The sequence below is a fragment of the Sapajus apella genome, unplaced genomic scaffold (genome assembly GCF_009761245.1).
Source record: "Sapajus apella isolate SASKATOON/1434 unplaced genomic scaffold, GSC_monkey_1.0 scaffold77, whole genome shotgun sequence".
Lineage (NCBI taxonomy): Eukaryota > Metazoa > Chordata > Mammalia > Primates > Cebidae > Sapajus > Sapajus apella.
Genome location: NW_022437017.1, coordinates 1,203,098 through 1,225,394, shown reverse-complemented (window position 1 = coordinate 1,225,394; position 22,297 = coordinate 1,203,098). Strand labels below are relative to the sequence as shown.

Sequence of the window (22,297 nt, the reverse complement as noted above, 5' to 3'; positions counted from 1 at the left end):
CATGGGACGTGCCCAGCATCCTTGGTTCCAAGTCACTGGCGTTCTCTTTGATACATGGCTGCTTTAGGAAAAGACCTCCTGGAACATAGCACTTTCTCCAAGAACCAGCAGTGCTGGGGGGCATCTCTGGGAAGTCACTGTGTGGCAGCTGGACACCCCTTCTCCTTGGACATGGCAGTGCCTGTGTTGCCAGGGCGGGAAGCTGGTCTAGGGCTGAAGGAAGAGCCCAGCACTCCTCAGGTCCCATCTACGTGTTACTGTACTCCTTGAGGCATGGTCCCCTCTTAGTCAGAACGGGTATTTCAGTCCTAACCCAGATTGCTGATGTGAGGACTTTTGAACATTTGGGTTGTTTCTGGTCTTCTGCATGGTGAGATCATCTATTTCCATTCGAGTTGACGCCCCTGGGTCCCTCTATCCATATCCATCTACTCAACCCTCACTGCAGAATGTGAGCAGGAAGGGCTCCCAGGGAGGGCACAGCTGTGGCTCCCACGATTCCCAAGTTGGCACCCACCAGAGATCTTTGCTCTGGCCTCCATCTGTCTCCAGTGTCTCATGCACATGCCACGCATATAACACACATGGTTAGCACAGAGCCCCAGTCCTCAGCCCCCATGGAGGAGCGGTGGATCTGTAGATGTGAGGCTTTGCTAGGAGGACATCCTTAACTCTGGAATGACTTGTAGAGAAGTGGAATTGGATGGGATCGTTTTCAGAGTGGAATTTTAGCCATTCAGCGCAAGAGGTAGCCCTAGGTCAGGGCTGTGACCATCTTCATTTAACACACGGGAAATTGGGGTCCAGGCCAGTGACGTTACAGCTTTGCCAGGTGATGTGACCTGGAAGTTTCAGGGCCGATTGGACCCCAGGTGGCTTGCAGCTGCCAGCTGATGCTGTTTCCTGGTGGCAGGCTCTGACCTCTGACCTCTGGGCTCTTTCAGGCCTGCGGACCATTGGTGTCATCACCAAGCTCGACCTGATGGACGAGGGCACCGACGCCAGGGATGTCTTGGAGAACAAGTTGCTCCCACTGAGACGAGGTGTGGCTTTGGGGGTGCTGGCGAGGCAGGAGGATGGGTGGGGTCTAGTGGCATGTCCTTATCATTACTGAAACTCTGGCACCTGTTCCCTGCCTACCCGGAAGTCACTGCTTCTCCATTTCACCGTAATTCCTTCTTTCTTTTCCCTTTGAACATATATCTTTTTCTTCTGATTTGTATGCGTTCAGTTTTCAAGTGCACAGTTAACACCTGCTGGTTTCTGGAACATTAGAAAACAAGCATATAGAAAGGGGAAACTAAACTCATCTGCAGCCACACTTCCCCCAGACAGCCACCGGTTACTCTTCCTCGGCTCCCAGCTCCCTGGGGTTTATAACTTTAATTAATTTTTTAATTACCTTCTATTATAAGCATTTATTTTTTTAAATTTTTTATTTTTTGAGACAGAGTTTTTGCTCTTGTTACCCAGGCTGGAGTGCAGTGGCACCATCTTGGCTCACTGCAACCTCCGCCTCCCTGATTCAAGTGATTCTTCAGCCTTAGCCTTCCGAGTTGCTGGGATTACAAGCACATGCCACCTCACTGGGCTAATTTCTGTATTTTTAGTACAGGTGGGGTTTCACCATGTTGGGCAGGCTGGTTTCAAACTCCTTACCTCAGGTGATACACCCTCCTTGGCCTCCCAAAGTGCTGGGATTACAGGCGTGAGCCACCACACCGGCCTATTATGAGCATTTTCAAACATTCCCAAAAGTACAGAAAAATGTTCAAAGAGCCCTATGGATGGCTTCCTTAGCTTCTGGCTACTAATATCTGGCTAACAGTGATTATCCTAAATATCCTCACCTGCTATTATTATTTTCTTCCATGAAGATTTTAAAACAAGTCTTAGGCATTGGCTGGTTGAGGTGGCTCACGCCTGTAATCCAGTGCTTTGGGAGGCTGATCCTCAAGGAGGATCCCTTGAGGCTAGGAGTTCAAGACTAGCCTGGACAATATATCAAGTCCCATTTCTACTAAAAATTAAAAAATTAGCCGGGCACGGTGGTGTACACCTGTAGACCCACCTAGTTAGGAGGCTGAGGTGAGATTGCTTGAGACCAGGAGTTCGAAGCTGCATTGAGCTGTGATCATACCACTGCACTCCAGCCTGTGCAACAGAGCAAGATTCTGCCTCTAAAAAAAAAAATTCTACAAATCCTAGGCATTGTAGCATTTTACACCTAAACACCTACACCTCTCCTTGGCATCCCCTTTTTGTTTTGGGGGGTTTTTTTTGAGTTGGAGTCTTACTCTGTTGCCCAGGCTGGAGTGCAATTCAGTGACGTAGTCTCTGTTCACTGAAACCTCCGCCTCCCAGATTCAAGCAATTTTCCTGCCTCAGGCTCCCAAGTAGCTGGGATTACAGGTGCCCATCACTATGCCTGGCTAATTTTTGTATTTTTAGTAGAGACAGGCTTTTACCATGTTGGTCAGGCTGGTCTTGAACTCCCAGCCGCAGGTGATCCACCCGCCTTGGCGTCTCAAAGTGCTGGGATTACACGCATGAGCCACCGCACCCGGCCCCTTTTGTTTTTTTCTGTACCATTCATTTGTGGAAGAAACCAGATCACATTCCACATTGGAGATTTGGCCAATGACTGTTCCCTGTTAGTTGGTAATTAGATCGAGACAGAGGCCTCATCAGGTTCAGGTTCAAGTTTAGGTTCAGACCTTTTGTTAGGAGTAAACTAGGTATTTTTTATTTTATTTTAAAAATATTTTAACTATTTTATCAGAGCAGCAGTTTTAGGTTCATAGCCAAATTGAGAGGGAGATAGAGAGATTTCCCATAAGCCCTGTAGCCCTACACATCTATAACCTCCCGCTCTATCAACATGCTTAGCAGAGCAGCGCATTTGTTAGAACTGATGAGTCTATATTGACCCATCGTCACCACCCCACGTGCATGGTTTACGTTAGGGTTCACTCTTGCTGTTAGAAGTTCTTCTCTTTTCAGGCTGGGCGCAGTGGCTCACACCTGTAATCCAAGCACTTTGGGAGGCTGAGACGGGTGGATCACGAGGTTAAGAGATCGAGACCAGGCCGGGCGCGGTGGCTCAAGCCTGTAATCCCAGCACTTTGGGAGGCCGAGGCGGGTGGATCACGAGGTCAAGAGATCGAGACCATCCTGGTCAACATGGTGAAACCCCGTCTCTACTAAAAATACAAAAAATTAGCTGGGCATGGTGGTGTGTGCCTGTAATCCCAGCTACTCAGGAGGCTGAGGCAGGAGAATTGCCTGAACCCAGGAGGCGGAGGTTGCGGTGAGCCGAGATCGCGCCATTGCACTCCAGCCTGGGTAACATGAGTGAAACTCCGTCTCAAAAAAAAAAAAAGAGATCGAGACCATCCTGGCCAACATGGTGAAACCCTGTCTCTCCTAAAAATAGAAAAATTAGCCGGGCAAGGTGGTAATGAGTACCTGTAGTCCCAGCTACTTGAGAGGCTGAGGCAGGAGAATCACTTGAACCCAGGAGGTGGAGGTTGCAGTGAGCCGAGATTGTGCCACTGCACTCCAGCCTGGAGACAGATTGAGACTCTGTCTCAAAAAAAAGTTTTTCTCTTCTCCTTCTTTTTTTTTTTTTGAGACGATGTCTTACTCTGTCACCTAAGCTGGAGTGCACTAGGGTGATCATAGTTCACTGTAGCCTTAAACTCCCAGGCTCAAGTGATCCTCCCAGCTCAACCTCCCAAGTATCTGGGATTACAGGCATGTGCAGTTGCTCCTGGCTAGATTTTTGCTTGGTGGTTTTGTGTGTGTTTTTTTTTTTTTTTTTTTTGAGACCGAGTTTTGGTCTCGTTGCCCAGGCTGGAGTGCAGTGGTACAATCACAGCTCACCACAACTTCCATCTTCTGAGTAGCTGGGATTATAGGTGCTCACCACCACACCCAGCTAATTTTTGTGTTTTTAGTAGAGTTGGGGTTTCACCATGTTGGCCAAGCTGGCCTCGAACCCCTGACCTCAGGTGATCCACCTACCTCGGCCTCCCAAAGAGCTGGGATTAAAGGCGTGAGCCACCGTGCCTGGCCTTGGGGTGTGTGTGTTTGTATGTATGTGTGTGTGTGTTTGTTTTGAGATGGAGTCTCACTCTGTTGCCCAGGTTGGAGTGCAGTGGCTCAATCTCGGCTCACTGCAATCCCCACCCGCTGGAATTGAAGCAATTCTCCTGCCTTAGCTTCCCAAGTAGTTGGGATTACAGGCATGTGCCACCATGCCTGGCTAATTTTTGTATTTTTAGTAGAGATGGGGTTTTACCATGTTGGTCAGGCTGGTCTTGAACTCTTGATCTTGTGATCCTCCTGCTTCGGCCTCCCAAAGTTCTGGGATGATAAGGGTGAGCTACCGCGCCTGGCCTGTTTTGTGTTTTTTAAAAACCATTCCTGCCCTCTGAGATCAAACCGTAATCTGCTGACACCTCCTGGCCTTTCCTTTCATGCTTGGCCACAGTCACTTGGACCATTTCTTTTACTGCTGGTTTCCCACTTCGATGTCTGAGATAGGCGTGGGGAAAAGTTCCGACCTTGGTTGCCATCATCCCCCAGCACTGCTGAGACATTAGGTGAGGTGACCCCAGATCCCAGGGGTATGTTGTTGGGACTAAATTGAAAAACCTGTTTGGCTGTGAAGATCCGGGACTGAGAAGCGAATCTGTGGCTGGCTGAGGTTTGGGGAGGATTTGCTCGTGCCAAAGAGGAAAACAGACCCTACCCACCCCTACACCCTCCTATAGCCACCCCGACCTGGCTGCTCTTAGACATGGTTAGGCCTCTACCTTGGATCCTAAGGGGTTTTGAGGTCTGTGGGCACTAGCTGGGCTGAGGATTTGGTGATATGGGCCTCTTCCCCTTCCTCCTGACTCACTGATATCCACAGCTGTCCTTTTCTGCCTTCCTTCCTGTTTCCAAAAATGAAGGCACTTCTGCTCTCAGCTCACTTGTAAGCCTGCTCCTGTCTTGTGACCTCAGGCTTCAGAAGCCCTCCTGCTGGACCCTTTTTCCTGGCGTGCTAATCACTCACAACTCCTGTCCTTTATGGGAACCCAGGCTAGGCATGGTGGCTTGTGCCTTTAACTTCAGGACTTTGGAAAGCTCAGTTGGGAGGATGTCTTGAGGCCCAGAGTTTGAGACCAGCCTGGGCAACACAGCAAGACCCCATTTCCCTCTTAAAAAAATTATCCAGGCTAGGCACAGTGGCTCACACCTGTAGTCCCAGCACTTTGGGAGGCCAAGGTGGGCAAATCACTTGAGGTCAGGAGTTCGAGACCGGCCTGACGAAAATAGTGAAACCCCGTGTCTACTAAAAATATAAAAAAGGATTAGCTGTGCATGGTGGCACATGCCTCTAATCCCAGCTACTTGAGAGGCTGAGACACAAGAATTGCTTGAACCAGGGAAGTGGAGGTTGCAGTGAGCTGGGACTACACCACTGTATGTACTCCAGCCTGGACGACAGAGTGAGACTCCGTCTCAAAAAAAAAAAGTATCCTTGTGTGATGTTGCATGAGCCTGTACTCCCAGCTGCGCAGGAGCCTGAGCCTGGAGGATGGCTTGAGCCCAGGAGTTCAAGACTAGTAAGCTATGTTCATGCCACTGCAAAGCAGAGTGGGCAACAGAGTGAGACGTCATCTCTTAAGTAAATCAACCCAAATCCAAGCCAGATGCTTTTCACTGGCCCCTGCTGTTTCCTTCTTCGTGCTGTCACACAGGTGATAGTGACTTTGGCTTCACAGGGATCTGGGTTCAGATCTTGGGTCTCCTACTGTCACCTCACGTTTTGGCATGCTTCCATTTCCCTCCTCCCACTTGGATCCAAGGGAGATCTGGAAAGGATGAAGAGCAGTCAAGACCCTGAAGGATAGATGACAGGAACCTCTCCCCTTTTTCTCCAGAGAAACATGTACAACCCCACTGCAAAGAAAATGGAGCATAGGCTGAGCGCGGTGGCTCATACCTGTAATCCCAGCACTTCAGGAGTTCAATGTGGGTGGATCATGAGGTCAGGAGTTCAAGACCAGCTTGTGCAATATGTTGAAACCCCGTCTCTACTAAAAATACCAAAGTTAGCCAGGTTTGGAGGCACACGCCTATAATCCCAGCTATTCAGGAGACTGAGGCAGGAGAATCACTCGAACCTGGGAGGCGTAGGTTGCAATGAGCTGAGATCATGCCACTGCACTCCAACCTGGTCGACAGAGTGAGACTCTGTCTCAAAAAAAAAAAAAAAAGAAAGAAAACGAAGCATAAATACATGTTTTTCACTTTCGGCTTCTTGCCACTTACCCTCAACCTACTTTTCCCTCCTTGTTTGTGTTAATAACAATAATAGGCCAAGCGAGGTGGCTCAAGCCTATATCCCAGCTATTCGGGGGCTGAGGCAGGAGAATTGCTTGAACTGGGACCCTGGAGGCAGAGGTTGCAGTGAGCTGAGATTACACCACTACACTCCAGCCTAGGCTACAGGTGGGCTACAGCACTAGACTCTGTCTCATAAAAACAAAACAAAACAAAAGCAGTGAATAGCAGTAACTGCATCTGTTTATTAAGCAATTACCATTTATCTGGCACCTGGCTACGATCTTTGTTTACCATGTTACCCATTTGTGCACCCATATTGTTGGGTGCCTCATGTCCATGCTTAGGGGCTCCTGGCTGTTCTGGTGTTTCGTTCTTTTCTAGAAAAATACTTATTTTTATTATTTTTCAAGACAGGGTCTCGCTATGTTTCTCAGGCTGACTTTCAAGTCCTGGCCTCAAGTGATCCTATTGCCTCAGCTTCCTGAGTACCTGGTACTACAGGCGCATGCCAGTGTGCCTGGCTTTCTGTTTTTGTTTTTGTTTTTTTTTTTTTTAAGTAGAGATGGGGTTTCACAATGGCCAGGATGGTCTCGATCTCCTGACCTCATGATCCACCCGCCTCAGCCTCCCAAAGTGCTGCGATTAGAGGTGTGAGCCACTGCACCCGGCCTGTTCTGGCCTTTTAAATGCCATCTCCCTACCCTTCACCTTCCCAATTTCTTTATGTTCATATGTCATAAGTATTTTCTTCAAACTAGTATTTTAACTCTAAAAGTAGTTTTCCTTGATTAGAAAATTCAAAAATGGGCCAGGTGCAGTGGCCCCTGCCTGTAATCCCAGCACTTTGGGAGGCTGAGGCAGAATGATCACTTGAGCCCAGGCGTTCAAGACCAGCCTGGGCAACATGGAGAAAGCCCGTGTCTAGAAAAATTAGCTAGGCATGATGGTTATGCGCCTGTAGTCCCAGCTACTTGGGAGGTTGAGTTAGGAGGATCACTAGAGCCTGGGAGGTTGAGGCTTTTGTGAGCTGAGATCACAGCACTGCGCTCTAGCCTTGGTGAGACGCTGTTTCTCTCTCTCTCTCTCTCTCTCTCTCACACACACACACACACACACACACACACACACACAAATTTTAAATGATACTGAAGGCTATAAATCAAGGAGAGTCTCTCTCAGTTCCCTGTCCTCAGTTCCATTTCTCCTCCACTCACTGCTGCTTGTGTTTTGCTCCGGAAAATTCTAGTGTAAGTACTGTCATTTACAAAAAAAAAAATCATCCATGTTTTCAGGCTGGGTGCAGTGGCTCACGCCTGTAATCCCAGCACTTTGGGAGGCTGAGGCAGGCGGATCACCTGAAGTCAGGAGTTCAAGACCAGCCTGGCCAACATGGTGAAACTCTTTGTCTACTAAAAATAAAAAAATTAGCTGGGCATGGGTGGTGTATGCCTGTAATCCCAGCTACTCAGAAGGCTGAGGCAGGAGAATCACTTGAACCCAGGAAGCAGAAGTTGCAGTGAGCTGAGATTGTGCCATTGTACTCCTGCCTGGGCGACAGAGCAATACTCCGTCTTTAAAAAAAAAAAAAAAATCATACTGGGCGTGGTGGCTCACACCTGTAATCTCAGCACTTCAGGAGGCCAAGGCAGGCGGATCACAAGGTTAGGAGATTGAGACCATCCTGGCCACATGGTGAAACCTCGTCTCTAAAAAAAAAAAAAATTCATTTTTTCATCAGATTCTTTTTTAGATTCATGTTTTCTAAATCTGTGATCGCTTGAGAATTAACTTTGGTAGACATTCCACTTGGATTCTTTGCCAGCAGCATGCATTGAATCTTCATCCAGCTTTTCTCCCCCATAGATTGAAGTGTTGACTTTCAGTTCTGCCTCCTTCTCAGTGTATTTTTAGACTTTCTTTTCAGTTCCATTTATCTCTCTGGGCATGAATACCCTGATGTACCCAACTGTTTAAAATATACTCGCTTGATAGTGGATTTTAGCTCTTCCCCATTGCTCTTGTTTTTGAGATGTTATTACTTTTTATCTTTTGAGACAAGGCCTCGCTCTGTTGCCCAGGCTGGAGTGCAGTGGGGTGATTACAGCTTGCTGCAACCTTGAACTCTCAGGCTCAGGTGATCCTCCCATCTTAGCCTCCCAAGTAGATGGGACTATATACATATGTCACCACGCCTCGCTAATTGTTGTATTTTTTTGTAGAGATGAGGATTTGCCATGTTACCAAGGCTGGTCCTAAACCCTCGGTCTCAAGCAATCTACCCACCTCAGCCTCCCAAAGTGTTGGAATTACAGGTGTGAGCCACTGCACCTGGACTTGAGGGTTTTCTTTTTGAGATGGAGTCTTGCTCTGTTGCCCAGGCTGGAGTGTAGTGGTGTGGTCTTGGCTCACTCCAACCTCCGCCTGCTGGGTTCAAGAATTTTCCTGCCTCAGCCTCCTGTGTAGCTGGGACTATAGTCACATGCCACCATGCCTGGCTAATTTTTTGTATTTTTAGTAGAGATGGGGTTTCACCATGCTGACCAGGCTGGCCTCGTACTCCTGACTTGTGATCCACCCACCTTGGCCTCCCAAAGTGCTGGGATTACAGGCGTGAGCCACCACAGCCTTTTCTTACCTCTCTTTGATTCTCAGCTTATAGATTACATCAGCCTCAATGCTTTTTTTTTTGTCCCAGGCTGAATGTGATCTCTCCTTCCCCAAAATACTTCTGTTGCTCTTCGTGGCTGCCTGTGCATTCAGACCCTCTGTGTTGTTTTTGAGTAACGTGCTGTAACATAGTCTGTGAGCGTCTCGTGGGATAGGATCCAACTCTATACCTGAACCTTGCCCATCCCTGTGCCAGGTCCACTTGATTCACCTGGCTTTGCCCCTGCTCTGACTCCCTCTCCCAACAGGCTACATTGGCGTGGTGAACCGCAGCCAGAAGGATATTGAGGGCAAGAAGGACATCCGTGCAGCACTGGCAGCTGAGAGGAAGTTCTTCCTCTCCCACCCAGCCTACCGGCACATGGCCGACCGCATGGGCACGCCGCATCTGCAGAAGACGCTGAATCAGGTACTGCAAGGGTTTGCACAGCCATGTGCAGTGCATAAGCTGTGTACTGCACAACAGCTGCAGTCCTCACCAGCACTTGTTTCGGGTAGAGCAGCACTTGTTTTAGCAAAATGAGTTCAGTCCACATTTATTTTTGCTGTAATGAATGTACTTGGCTAGGCGCAGTGGCTCACGCCTGTAATCCCAGCACTTTGGAAGGCCAAGGCAGGAGGATCACTTGAGCCTAGGAGTTCGAGACCAGTCTGAGCAACACATGGAGATTCCATCTCTAGAAAAAATTAGCTAAGCATGGTGGCACATGCCCGTAGTCCCAGGTACTTGGGAGGCTGAAGCAGGAGGATCACTTGGACTCAGTATTTCCAGGCTTCACTGAGCTATGATTGCACCACTGAACTCCAGCCTGGGCGACAGACTGAGGCCCTATCTCAGGGAGGGAATAAAGGTATACAGTGATGTGCCCCATCACCCCCTCCACCCCCACAGGTACAACTGTCATTACTGTCCTTATCCTGCCTGAGAGCCACATTTCAACCTTTCTTACCATAAATGACAGTGTCATGGATCTCCCCCTGTACCTGCTTTTGTTTGCACAGCAGTGTCGTGGAGCTTCGCCCCTGCAGCAGAGAGCCTGTCCTTGCTCTCTTCTGTAGCTGTGTGGTAGGCTCTGTGCCCTGAGTCTGGTCTGTTTAACTGGTCTCTTTGGCAGGGCTGCTGGGATTGTTTCTAATCCCCCTAGTCAACAAAGGCTGCCATTAATAGCATCATTTTGCATGTGTGCAGGCTTCTCTGAGGGGGTGGCGTCCTTGCTGTAGGAATAGGTGGCGACCCCCTAACAGGCATTGCCCATTGTTAGCTGTGACAGTGGCTTGCCTGACTGGGCCTGCCTTTGCAGTGCCTGGTAGCAGGGGCAAGACATTCCTCCTCGCTGCTTTCTGGCACCTTCCAGGTTGGCAGCAGGGTCTTAGCAGCACTCCAGGAGTCATCCTTTCATGCACGTATCAGGGGGACACAGTGTACATATGCGAGCAGGTCCCTGTCCTTATGGAATGCATAATTCTAATGGGGGAGGCTGACACCAAACAAACCACCAGATAAATGCAGGATCCTGAATCCAGTAGGGGCAGGGGCCAGGAAAAGAGCAGCCCAGAAACGGCAGCCCAGGAGACCAAAGAGGGAAGTCAGTATCTAGAGGGAGGGTCCCTCCAGGAGAGAAAGCTACGGTCTGCCTGCAAACAGGAGTAGGGAGAGGAAGGGAAGTAAAACTCCACAGCCAACTGGGGCCTCCTGAGAGCCAGCAGCAGAGAGCCAGCTGGCCTCCAGGGAGTCTGGAGGGGCTCAGCCTCCTTCCACGTGGGGTGCTTCCTAGAGCAGCAGTGCCCCTTCCTCTCCATTTGCTCGACTTAAGTGCTCTAGGATCCTGTCACAGACCAAGGGAAGGCCAGTGTAGCTCCCTGCCTTTCTAGGCAGCTCACGCAGACAGGGTCCTGTGTGCCCCTGGTCACGGAAGTCTTTGGGCACTCCACTAGCTCCATGCCATAGATGTGAGGTTCCTTCATGCCTCTTTTTTAGCTCGCCAGACACTTTTTATTTTTATTTAATTTTTTTTTTTTTTTAATTTCATACATTTTTTTTTTTTTTTTGGTAAAGTCTCGCTCGGTTGTTTAGGCTGGAGTGCAGTGGCATGATCTCAGCTCACTGCAACCTCCGCCTCCCAGGTTCGAGTGATTCTCCTGTAGAGACGGGGTTTCACCATGTTGGCCAGGCTGATCTGCCTGCCTCAGTCTCCCCAAATTCTGGATTATAGGCATGAGCCACTGTGCCTGGGCTTTTTGAAGATTTTTACGACAAGGTCTTACTGTGTTGTCCAGGCTGGATTGCAGTGGCACAGACACGGCTCATTGCAGCTTCAACCTGCTGTACTCAAGCCATCCTTTTGCCTTAGCCTCCTGAGTAGCTGGGATTATAGGTGTGTGCTGCCACACCCAGCTAATTTGTAAAAGCTTTTTATTTTTTGTAGAGAGAAGGTCAGGCCATGTTGCCTGGGTTGGTCTTAAACTCCTATCCTTGAGTAATTAGTCTCAACCTCCCCAAGTGCTGGGATTACAGGGGTGAGCCACCGCACCCGGCCTATTTGTTTATTTTTTTGAGACAGAGTCTTGCTCTGTCACCCAGCCTTGATGAACACTTTTTAAATTCTTCTGTATTGTAGGACAGATAGCAAAACTCTGCCTTATACTTTGAAAGTATAGGTTGATTTTATGGCTTTTTCTTTTTTTTAATTTAAAATTACTTATTTATTTATTTATTTTTGAGATGAAGTCTTGCTCTGTCACCCAGGCTGGAGTGCAGTGCATGATCTTGGCTCACTGTAACCTCCACCTCCTGGGTTCAGGCAGTTCTCTGTCTCCGCCTCCTGAGTAGCTGGATAGGCATCCGCCACCACACCTGGCTAATTGTTTTGCATTTTTAGTAGAGATGGGGTTTCACTATGTTGGCCAGGCTGATCTTGAACTCCTGACCTTGTGATTCACTTGCTTTGGGCTCCCAAAAGTGCTGGGATTACAGGCATGAGCCACCGCACCCGGCCTGTTTGTTTATTTTTTTGAGACAGAGTCTTGCTCTGTCACCCAGGCTATGCCATGGGTGTGGTCTCGGCACACTGCAACCTCCACCTCTTGGGTTCAGGCAACTGTCCTTTCTCAGCCTCCTATGTAGCTGAGACTACAGGCACCCACCACCACACCCAGATAATTTTAGTATTTTTTGGTAGAGACGGGGTTTCATTGTGTTGTCCACGCTGGTCTCAAACTCTTGATCTCAAGTGATCCTTCTGCCTCAGCCTCCCAAAGTGCTGGGATTATAGGCATGTGCCACCATGCCCAGCCCACATTTGTCTATTTTGAATCTTTCTTGCTTCTCTCTGTGGATGCAGCTGCAGCCAGGGAGCCATCTTGAGTGCGTTCTGTACCTTTTCAGGGGAGATATTTCGATCTTAGTTTGTAGGGCCTGTCCCTGTGTTTGCATTGGACCCCATGTTCCATGGTCCAATGGACTGTCCTTGCAAGCAGTTGCATGTCCTCCTCTGCGGCGTGGACGCCCAGTTGATTTGTCCAGTGCCTGATATCCGCCCCATGGGCCGTTTGTAGCTTATCACACTTATGGGCAGCTTCATCCCGTCTCCTTTCCCAGACATGAGTGTGTCTGTGGTCGATGTGTCTGTTGCTGTCTCTCAAGGATGTGTGGTGTGGCACCCTGGCATGGGCCCTAGGTGTGGGGGGGTGTGTCTGCCACGCCCTGGCCTCCTGCCCATGCCACTCTTCTGATCTCTGACCTCTCGCCTGCAGCAACTGACCAACCACATCCGAGAGTCGCTGCCAGCGTTGCGCAGCAAGCTCCAGAGCCAGCTGCTGTCCCTGGAGAAGGAGGTGGAGGAGTACAAGAATTTCCGGCCTGATGACCCCACTCGCAAAACCAAAGCCCTGCTGCAGTACGTACCCCGGTTCCTGTCCCTGCCGCCAGCCTGGCTCCTGCCTTCCACCAGCCACAAGGCCCCCTAGACTGGGTACCACTCGTCACTCGTCCACTCATTCATTCAGCAGACATCCGATGCAAGCCTCTTGCATGCCAGGCTTCATCCTAAGCACTGCAGTCACTGCTGTGGAGGGGACAGGTGCCCATCCCTGCCCTTTGGAGTGCTCTGAATGGGGGGACATGGGACAAAAGGGACAAAAAATAAGAAAGAAAATGGATAGTGTGTTACATGCCGGAATAGGACAGTAAGGAAGGGGCTCAAGGGTGCTGGTGAGGCAGTCATCAGGAACAGCCTCCCTTAGAAGCTGAGCGTCGCTGTGCACAGTCTCACACCTGTCATCCCAACACTTTGGGAGGCTGAAGTGGGATCACTTGAGGTCTGGAGTTCAAGAGCATCCTGGCCAACATGGTGAAATCCAGTCTCTACTAAAAATACAAAAATTAGCTGGACATGATGGAGGGTACCTGGAATCCCAGCTACATGGGAGGCTGAGGCAGAAAATTGCTTGAACATGGGAGGTGGAAGTTGTAGTGAACTGAGAACATGTCATTGCACTCCAACCTTGGTGACAGAGTGAGACTTAGTTTCAAAAAAATAAACAAATAAAATAAATTTAGTGTCAGGTGAAGACCTGAGGCAGGTGAGGCAGGGAGCCGTGTGGGATGGAGTCTGGCCTGCAAAAGGCCTGGGGCAGGACCATGCCCCAGATGTCAGAGGAGGACCGGGTGGCTGGATGGAGTGAGTGAGGGGAGTGGGAGGAGGTGATAGAGCAGGCTGTGTGGGGCTTTGTGGGGCTTCAGGGAGGACGTTGGCTTTTGCTGTGAGTGAGGTGGGAGCCATGGACAGTTCTGAGCGGTTCTTGGACTGACTCAGGTGCTCACAGGCTCCCCTGGCCACAGTGGAAGAAGAGACATGGGAGAGAGGAGGCGAGCCAGAGCCCGGGTTAGGTTCCTCTCTGGCTTGGGCTCTTAAGATCCCCCCTGTGACTCTGAGTTGGTGCAGCTGCCCAGGTGTGAGGTTGGGAAGCAGGTGTGGGCCCCCCCAACCCCAAATTCTTACTCTGGGTCTCTTCTGTCTCTGACCTCTTGGCTTTAGGCCTGCAAGGGACCCTAAGGCACTGGAACAGCTGGGTCAGAGCAGGTGACAGGGACTCCTGGGTGGCTCTTACACAGACGGTGCCATGCTTGAGGCATTTCTCACAGGGACACCAGAACACTGCCTCCTCTGGCCATCGTATCCCTGACATCCCCCCACCCCCTCTGCCAGGCCGCAGTGTGTGGTTGTCGGCTAAGGGGCCAGAGTGCCTTTATGCTCAGACATCCTCGACTGTGTTCCAAAACGCTTGCTACAGAGCAGATACTGGCCCTTTGCAGGCTTCAAGAGGAAATTCATAGCCAGGCATGGTGACGTGCCCCTGTAATTCTAGCTACTCGAGAGGCTGAGGCAGGAAGGAAAATTGCCTGAGCCTGGGAGGTGGATGTTACAGTGAGCCAAGATCATATCATTACACTCCAGCCTGGTTGATAGAGCAAGACTGTGTCTCAAAAAAAAAAGGAAAGAGATTCAGCCTACTGGCCTGAAGGAAGTTTTGCTGTGGAGGATTCAGCCTGAGGGTGAACCTGGGCCTGCTGGGTGACCACAGGCAGGTGACTGGAACGCTCTGAGCCTCACTTTCTGCACCTCTAAGGTGAGGGTCACAGCAGCTGCCATCTCACATGGCGATGAGGACAAACGGGCAGATTACAAGGTGCCTATAATCCCAGCATGTGGGGATGCCAAGGCAGGAGGATTACTTGAAGCTAGTTTGAGACCACCCTGAGCAACAAAGCAAGACCGTGTCTGTATGAAATTAAAAAAAAAAAAAAATTAGGCAGGTCACGGTGGTTCACGCCTGTGTTCCCAGCATTTTGGGAGGCCTAAGTGGGTGGATCACTTGAGGTCAGGAGTTCAAGACCAGCCTGACCAACATGGTGAAACCATGTCTCTATTAAAACATACAAAAATTAGCCAGGGATGGTGGTGGGCGCCTGTAATCCTAGCTACTTGGGAGGCTAAGGCAGGAGGATCACTTGAACCTGGAAGGCAGAGGTTGCAGTGAGCCAGGATCACACCACTGCACTCCAGCCTGGGTAGACAGAGCGAGACTCCATCTCAAAAATAAATAAATTTAAATGCTACTTGTTAAGCCCATGGCAGGACTGGGCCAGGGGATGCCCTTCACAAACAGTCCCTGACCCCCAGGGCTTAGCATATTAGGACATTTGTAACCAGTGCCTTGCAGGGCCCTCCCTGCCCAGGTAGTGTTGACATCACCATGGAGAAGCACCACTGCAGCCCCTCTCAAGAGCTGGGCCTTCTTTCTTCAGCATTTCATCTGAGGATCCAAGGTCCTCATGCAGACATAGGCTGTCTTTCTAGGTTCGCACCTTATAAGCAAGTGGGAATTATGGTCATAGACATTCCCCAGCTTGAATTCTGCACTTGGCTTTTCCCTTCTTGTTAAAGCAAAGCCTGGAGCCTTCTGTTTCCACCTGCCTCAGCCCATAGACTGTAAATGTATCCCAGTGCCCAAATCGATTTGGGGGACACCCAGGGTTTTTCTTTAACAGATGCTTGTATGTTCATCTGTGACTATACAGGCGAGGATTCCTGCAGGGGAGAAACCCCAGCAGAGGGATCTTGGATTAAGGAATGTACATGTTTAAAATTGATTTTTTATTTTTCATTTCGTTTTATTTATTTATTTTGAGATGGAGTCTCGCTCTGCCACCCAGGCTGAAGCACAGTGGCATGATCTCGGCTTACTGCAACCTCCTGGGTTCAAGCGATTCTCCTTCCTCACTCTCCTGTGCCGCTGGTTCTACAGGTGTACACCAACATGCTCAGCTAATTTTTGTGTTTTTAGTAGACATGGGGTTTCACCATGTTGGCCAGGATGATCTCGATCTCTTGACTTCGTGATCTGCCTGCCTTGACCTCCCAAAGCGCTGGGATTACAGGCGTGAGCCACCACGCCTTGCCCTTATGTATTTGTTTTTGAAGCAGAGTCTCCACCTTGTTGCCCAGGCTCAAGTGCAGTGGTGCGATCCCAGCTCATTCCAGCCTCAATCACCTGGGCTCAGGTGAACCTCCCTCCTCAGCCTCCGGAGTAGCTGGGAATAATACAGGTGTGCACCACCATGCCTGGCTAATTTTTGTATTTTTTGTAGAGACGAGGTCTCACTGTTACCCAGGCTGAACTTAAACTCCTGACCTCAAGCAAACCGCCTGACTGGGCTTTCCAGCTATGAGATTGCAGACATGAACCACCGTGCCTGGCCCTGTCTTTTAAATTTTTATTTATTTGGCTGGGCGTGGTGGCTCACTGGGAAGTGGGGGTTGCCATAAGCTGAGATTACACCACTGCACTCCAGTCTGGGCGACAGGGTGAGATTCCTTCTCAAAAAAAATAAATAAATTCCAGGTGAAGCATTAACCCAGGCATTTGTGTGTCTCCTGGAAGGAAATTAAATGTGCACATCCTTTGCTTCATGCAAGGAAAAAGATACTGGGGATCTGGGCAGCTTGTGCTTGCCTCTTCAACTTGGGGTATGAAGGGGACTCCCCTTTCTTTGGCAGCCCAGACTTGATCACTCTGGCAGTGGTCACCATTCAAGCAGCTCACCTTTAGGGGCAAGTCCCCAGGTACTTCAGTAGATCATGAATTTCGGGGGTGACACTGATGAAGGGAGACACCCCAAGACACTAGGGAGAGCAATTAGAAATGCTTAGGAAAACTAAAACACGAAAAAGATCATCTTACTTGTTTACTGTTCACAGTGCCAATAAGCAATGCTGAGAGACTCTTTTTAAGAGCCAGGCCCATGCTAAGGGGCCACACCTGTTACTACCTCTTTCTGTCCATTATGTGAGCAATTTTTTACTAAGAAAAAATTTTTTTTCTTTTTTTTTTTTTTTTTGAGGCAAGGTTTCACTCTGTTGCCCAGGCTGGAGTGTAGTGGTGTGATTTCAGCTCACTGCAACCTCTGCCACCTAGGTTCAAGTGATTCTCCTGCCTCAGCGTCCTAATTAGCTGGACCTAGAGGTGCACACCACCACACCCAGCTAATTTTTGTATTTTTAGTAGAGATGGAGTTTTGCCATCTTGTCCAGGGGGGTCTCAAACTCCTGGGCTCAGGTGATCTGCCTGCCTCAGCCTCCCAAAGTACTGGGATTATAGGCATGAACCACCATGCCCAGCAGTTTTTTTGTTTGTTTGTTTTTTGTTTTTTTTTTTTTTTTTTAATAAGATGAAGTCTCACTGTTGCCCAGGCTGGTCTCGAACTCCCAAACTCAAGCAATCCTCTCACCACAGCATCCTGAAGTGCTAGGATTTCAGGCGTGAGGCACTGCACCCAGCTAAGAGAACATTTTAACTTGTCTGAAATCAGGCATCTTTGTTGAATTACCATTAATGGCAGCGTTTTTTCTTTTTTTGTGGGCACACAAAATAATAGTGCGTCTTAGGATCAGTGACTTCATGGAGGTGATGAGATCTAGAAACATTATGGGCTCACAATGACCCCACGAAACCGGTAGGTACTTTCAACCAGTTTTGTAGATGAGGAATCAGAGGCTCAGAGGGGCAAAGGCCTGTCTACGCCCTCACATCCCGTCAATGAAGGAGGACCAACTCCAGCAGGCTAGGAGGAGGCGGGCACCTGCAGAAGCCACCTGAATTGTGCAGAGGTGGCTGCCTTTCCTTGCCACTATCCTGCAAATCAAGTTGAGCTTCAGGGCGGCGGTTGCTGAGCTTTGACCCCTCAACTTCTCTCTTGTCTTCTGCAAAGTGGGAGGAATAAGCGGCTCTTCTGGGATCGAATGGGTGAATAATCAGAACAGACTTAGCCTGAGCCTGACTTGTAGCCATCATTTGCCATTGGGAGCTCTTGACTTTGGTTTATTTGTTTTAACATAGAAGACATTTTGCTGCTGACAAATGGAAAAAGGACAGTAAGCCCTGGCTTGACTTGGAATGTCATTCCAGAGCAGCGTGGAAACCTCGCGTTGACACTGGCTTTTTCCTTTTCCTCATAGGATGGTCCAGCAGTTTGGGGTGGATTTTGAGAAGAGGATCGAGGGCTCAGGAGATCAGGTGGACACACTGGAGCTCTCCGGGGGCGCCCGAATCAATCGCATCTTCCACGAGCGGTTCCCTTTTGAGCTGGTGAAGGTAGCGCCCCCAGGGCTGGGCCCTCCCATCTCTGGTCAGGCACCCTCCTCCTGGCCTTGAGCCAGGCCTTCTCCCTGGCAATATGGTCTCAAGCTCCTACCTCTAAGCCTAAACCTGTGGGGGGCAGGGCGTGGTCTGGATGAGGTGTCCCCCTGACCTGCCTTCCCAGACACTCAGGTTTGAGGCTTTGGGCAGAACAATATGAAAATTCCTGTGTTTTTCCTCTCACAAAAGCCAATATACATTCTTTGCAAAATACACAGAAAATATAGATAAATTCACATGAGAAAATGTCCCTAGCATGTCATTGAAGGAAGGAAAAATTAGGTCGGGTGCACTGGCTCACGCTTGTAATCCCATCACTTTGGGAGGCCGAGACGGGTGGATCACGAGATCAGGCGTTTGAGACCAGCCTGGCCAACACAGTGAAACCTTGTCTCTACTAAAAATAACAAAAATTAGCCAGGCGTGGTGGTTGGTACCTGTAATCCCAGCTACTCGGGAGGCTGAGGCAGGAGAATTGCCTGAACCTGGGAGGCGGAAGGTTGCAATGAGCCGAGATTGTGCCACTGCACTCCAGCCTGGGCAACAGAGCTAGACTCCATCTCAAAAAACAGAAAAAAAGGGAAGGAAAAAATAGGCATTGGAGCCAGCACGTGCAACGTAGCACTGAGCTGATATATACAACATCCTCATGTATGAAACTGAACACAGATGTCTACAAGTGTTTCTTTGTATTTGCAAGGATGTTTGCCAAAATGTCAGCTCTGGGTGCTAGGATCTGGGACTTCTTTTCCCTTTTTTGTGACTTGGTTGAAGTTTTATACTGTTTATAATGAGCACATAGCATTTTTATTAAAAAAATAAAAACAAAAACAAAAAAAACAGGAGTTTTTTAACAGCAAAGGAGCAAGGCCAAGTGCAGTTGCTCATACCTGTAATCCCAGCACTTTGGGAGGCCAAGGTGGGCTGATCACTTGAGCCCAGGATTTCAAGACCAGCCTGGCCAACATGCTGAAACCCAATCTCTACTAAAAATACAAAAATTAGCTGAGTGTGGTGGCATGTGCTTGTAGTCCCAGCTACTTCGGAGGCTGAGGCAGGAGAATCGCTTGAGCCTATGAGGCAGAGGATGCAGCAGTGAGCCAAGATTACACCACCACACTTAAGCCTCGTTGACAGAGCCAGACCCTACCTCAAAAAAAAAGGACTGGGCTGGGCGCAGTGGCTCAAACCTGTAATCCCAGCACTTTGGGAGGCCGAGGCGGGTGGATCACGAGGTCGAGATCGAGATCGAGACCATCCTGGTCAACATGGTGAAACCCCGTCACTACTAAAAATACAAAAAAACATTAGCTGGGCATGGTGGCACGTGCCTGTAATCCCAGCTACTCAGGAGGTTGAGGCAGGAGAATTGCCTGAACCCAGGAGGCGGAGGTTGCGGTGAGCCGAGATCGTGCCATTGCACTCCAGCCTGGGTAACAAGAGTGAAACTCCGTCTCAAAAAAAAAAAAAAAAAAGGACTGGGTGTGGTGGCTCACACCTGTAATCCCAGCACTTTGGGAGACCAAGGAGGGCAGATCATGAGGTCAGGAGTTCAAGAGCAGCCTCGCCAACATAGTGAAACCCCATCTCGACTAAAAATACAAAAAAAAATTAGCTGGTGAGGTGGCGCATGCCTGTAGTCCCAGCTACTCAGGATGCTGAGGCAGGAGAATCGCTTGAACCCAGAAGGTAGAGGTTGCAGTGAGCTGAGATCACGCTACTGCACTCCAGCCTGGGTAACAGTGTGAAACTCGATCTCAAAAAATAATAATAATAACCAGATGTGGTGGTGCATGCCAATAGTCTGAAAAATTAAGTTTATTTTAATTTATATTTACATTAATTTATATTAATTATATTTACATTAATTTATATTCCCACCAATATAATGAGAGTGTTGGTTTCATGTCATGCTTTCTGGAACTGGGTTTTAATTAATTAATTTGTTTTATTTTATTTTTGAGACAGGGTCTTGCACTTTCACCCAGGCTGAAGTGCAGTGGTGCAATCACAGCTCACTGCAGCTTCAGCCTGCTGGGCTCAATTGATCCTCCCACCTCAGCCTCCTGAGTAGCTGGGACTGTAGGCGTGCACCAGCACACGTGGCTATTTACATTTTATATTTTTAGTAGAGATTGGGGTCTCGCTGTGTTGCCCAGGCTGGTCTCAAACTCCTGGGCTCAAGCCATCTGCCTGCATTGGCCTCCCAAAGTGCTGGGGTGACAGGTGTGAGCCACTGTATCTGGTCAGATTTCAATTTTTTATAAAATTTTGACCAGTTAAATATTCTTTTTTTTTTTTGAGACAGAGTTTCGCTCTTGTTACCCAGGCTGGAGTGCAATGGCGCGATCTCGGCTCACCGCAACCTCCACCTCCTGGGTTCAGGCAATTCTCCTCCCTCAGCCTCCTCCAGTTAAATATTCTGCCTTGTGAATACAGCCACGCATGGGAGATGATGTTCCCCAGATGCATGCCTGCCATGGTGGTACCCTAGGTACCTCCATGCATGTGCATGGTTTGTCTCTTCTCAGATGGAGTTTGACGAGAAGGACTTAAGACGAGAGATCAGCTACGCTATTAAGAACATCCACGGAGTCAGGCAAGTTCCACGAGGAGAGTTAACCACTGCCCCTTCCTCTCCGCGGTGTCACCCCCTAGCTAATTGGGTCCCCATACCTCTGAGCCCCCTAATCGTTAGGCCTGAAGAGGGCTCTCAGGTAGTTTTTAGTAGCTGTGAGCCCTTCTCTGTGGGTCTCCAGGGGCATGTGCGGGTGGATGTGTCTGAGTCCTGCATCTGTCGCAGGCTTCAGGGCTTTCTGCAGCTCCTGATCAAACAGGGCTGGGTTCCTGCCCTATCGGTTGGCATGAACTAAGAAAGCTCACTACAGATTTGCCTGGGGAGGGGTGGGGTAGAGCTGAGTCAGGGTTCCGGGAAGCCAACATGAGTCCCCATCACGGGTCCCTCGTGAGCCTCTTGGATCCCCTTCTTATTCTAACAAAGGTAGTCACTCCAGGTGTCTGGCCTTGCATTGCCATGGGGTCCTCGGGTCACCCTGAGGGTTTCCAGGCAGTGGACTCAGGCGTCTGACCCCACACATGAAGCAGCCTTCGTTCCTTGTTGGGGACCTGGCCAGGGCCGATGAAATTGCTGACCATGCTTTGTTTCTCTCTGACTTATCTCCCCTGCCCCCGGGTCTGGACGGTTTCAGGACCGGGCTCTTCACCCCGGATTTGGCATTCGAGGCCATTGTGAAAAAGCAGGTCGTCAAGCTGAAAGAGCCCTGTCTGAAATGTGTTGACCTGGTTATCCAGGAGCTAATCAATACAGTTAGGCAGTGTACCAGTAAGGTATTGCTCCCTTGGCAGGGTGACTCCTGGCCTTGTGGAAACGGGGGTACGGGGGTTTGGTATCAGGCTCCCAGCGCCTCATTGGCCCCCACAGGTGCCTTTTCTCCCCATATCGCCTTGTGTCTATGAACGTGGCCTCTCCCCAGAGGCTGGGGCGGGAGCATGTCAGCCTGGACCCAACAGGGGTGTGCCGGGCCTCCTGGACTGGCCAGACGGTTGGACACTTGTCCCTGGGACCCTGATACCAAGCCTAGCATGTGTCTGATGAAATTGGGGTTTCACTGGGCTGTTGCTTTGCTGCCTCCTGGGAAGCAGAGAGGGACCCCGTGTCACCTGCTGGAGGCTGAGCTCCTTGAAGTTCCCTGGCTGTCACCCCTTCTTGACTTCCCTGGAGCCACCGACTTCTCTGTCCCTCGGCTCTGGGAAAGGCCTGAATGTCAGCAGCATCATGAGGGCCAGCAGGGCTCCTAAGTGCCCCTGCCCACCCCCTGCACCCCATGCGGTCCCCCAGGGGCAGCCCATTTTTGGATCCACTCAGCCACAGTGCCTCTATGCGCCCTCAACGAGCCACTGCCTCCACTCAGCAGGATGTGCTGGGCTACCCTAACCTGCTCCAATGCTGAGGCCCTGGTTCCCAGGGCAGCACGCTTTGGCCAGGCAGCTGAAATGCCTCCCGGTGGGCAGTCTGTGCTTGCGCGACCACAGTGTCCCCAGCGCTCCGGTTGCCAGGGAATTTCTGCTT

At 49.8% G+C, this 22,297-nt stretch overlaps 1 protein-coding gene across 11 annotated transcripts in view; it reads left to right on the top strand.

The window, feature by feature from the left end:
* The window catches only part of DNM2 (dynamin 2), a 107,564-nt gene that overhangs the window by 51,463 nt on the left and 33,804 nt on the right, over positions 1-22,297 (top strand). For 7 of the 11 annotated variants that reach the window (XM_032251771.1, XM_032251765.1, XM_032251762.1 and 4 more), the window contains exons 5-10: positions 945-1,043; positions 9,258-9,418; positions 12,763-12,905; positions 18,027-18,162; positions 20,739-20,806; positions 21,417-21,555. In XM_032251771.1, the coding sequence (XP_032107662.1) occupies positions 945-1,043; positions 9,258-9,418; positions 12,763-12,905; positions 18,027-18,162; positions 20,739-20,806; positions 21,417-21,555 (746 nt within the window). The remainder of the gene's footprint in view (positions 1-944; positions 1,044-9,257; positions 9,419-12,762; positions 12,906-18,026; positions 18,163-20,738; positions 20,807-21,416; positions 21,556-22,297) is intronic. The other 4 variants (XM_032251767.1, XM_032251769.1, XM_032251770.1 and 1 more) reach the window with 1 other exon arrangement.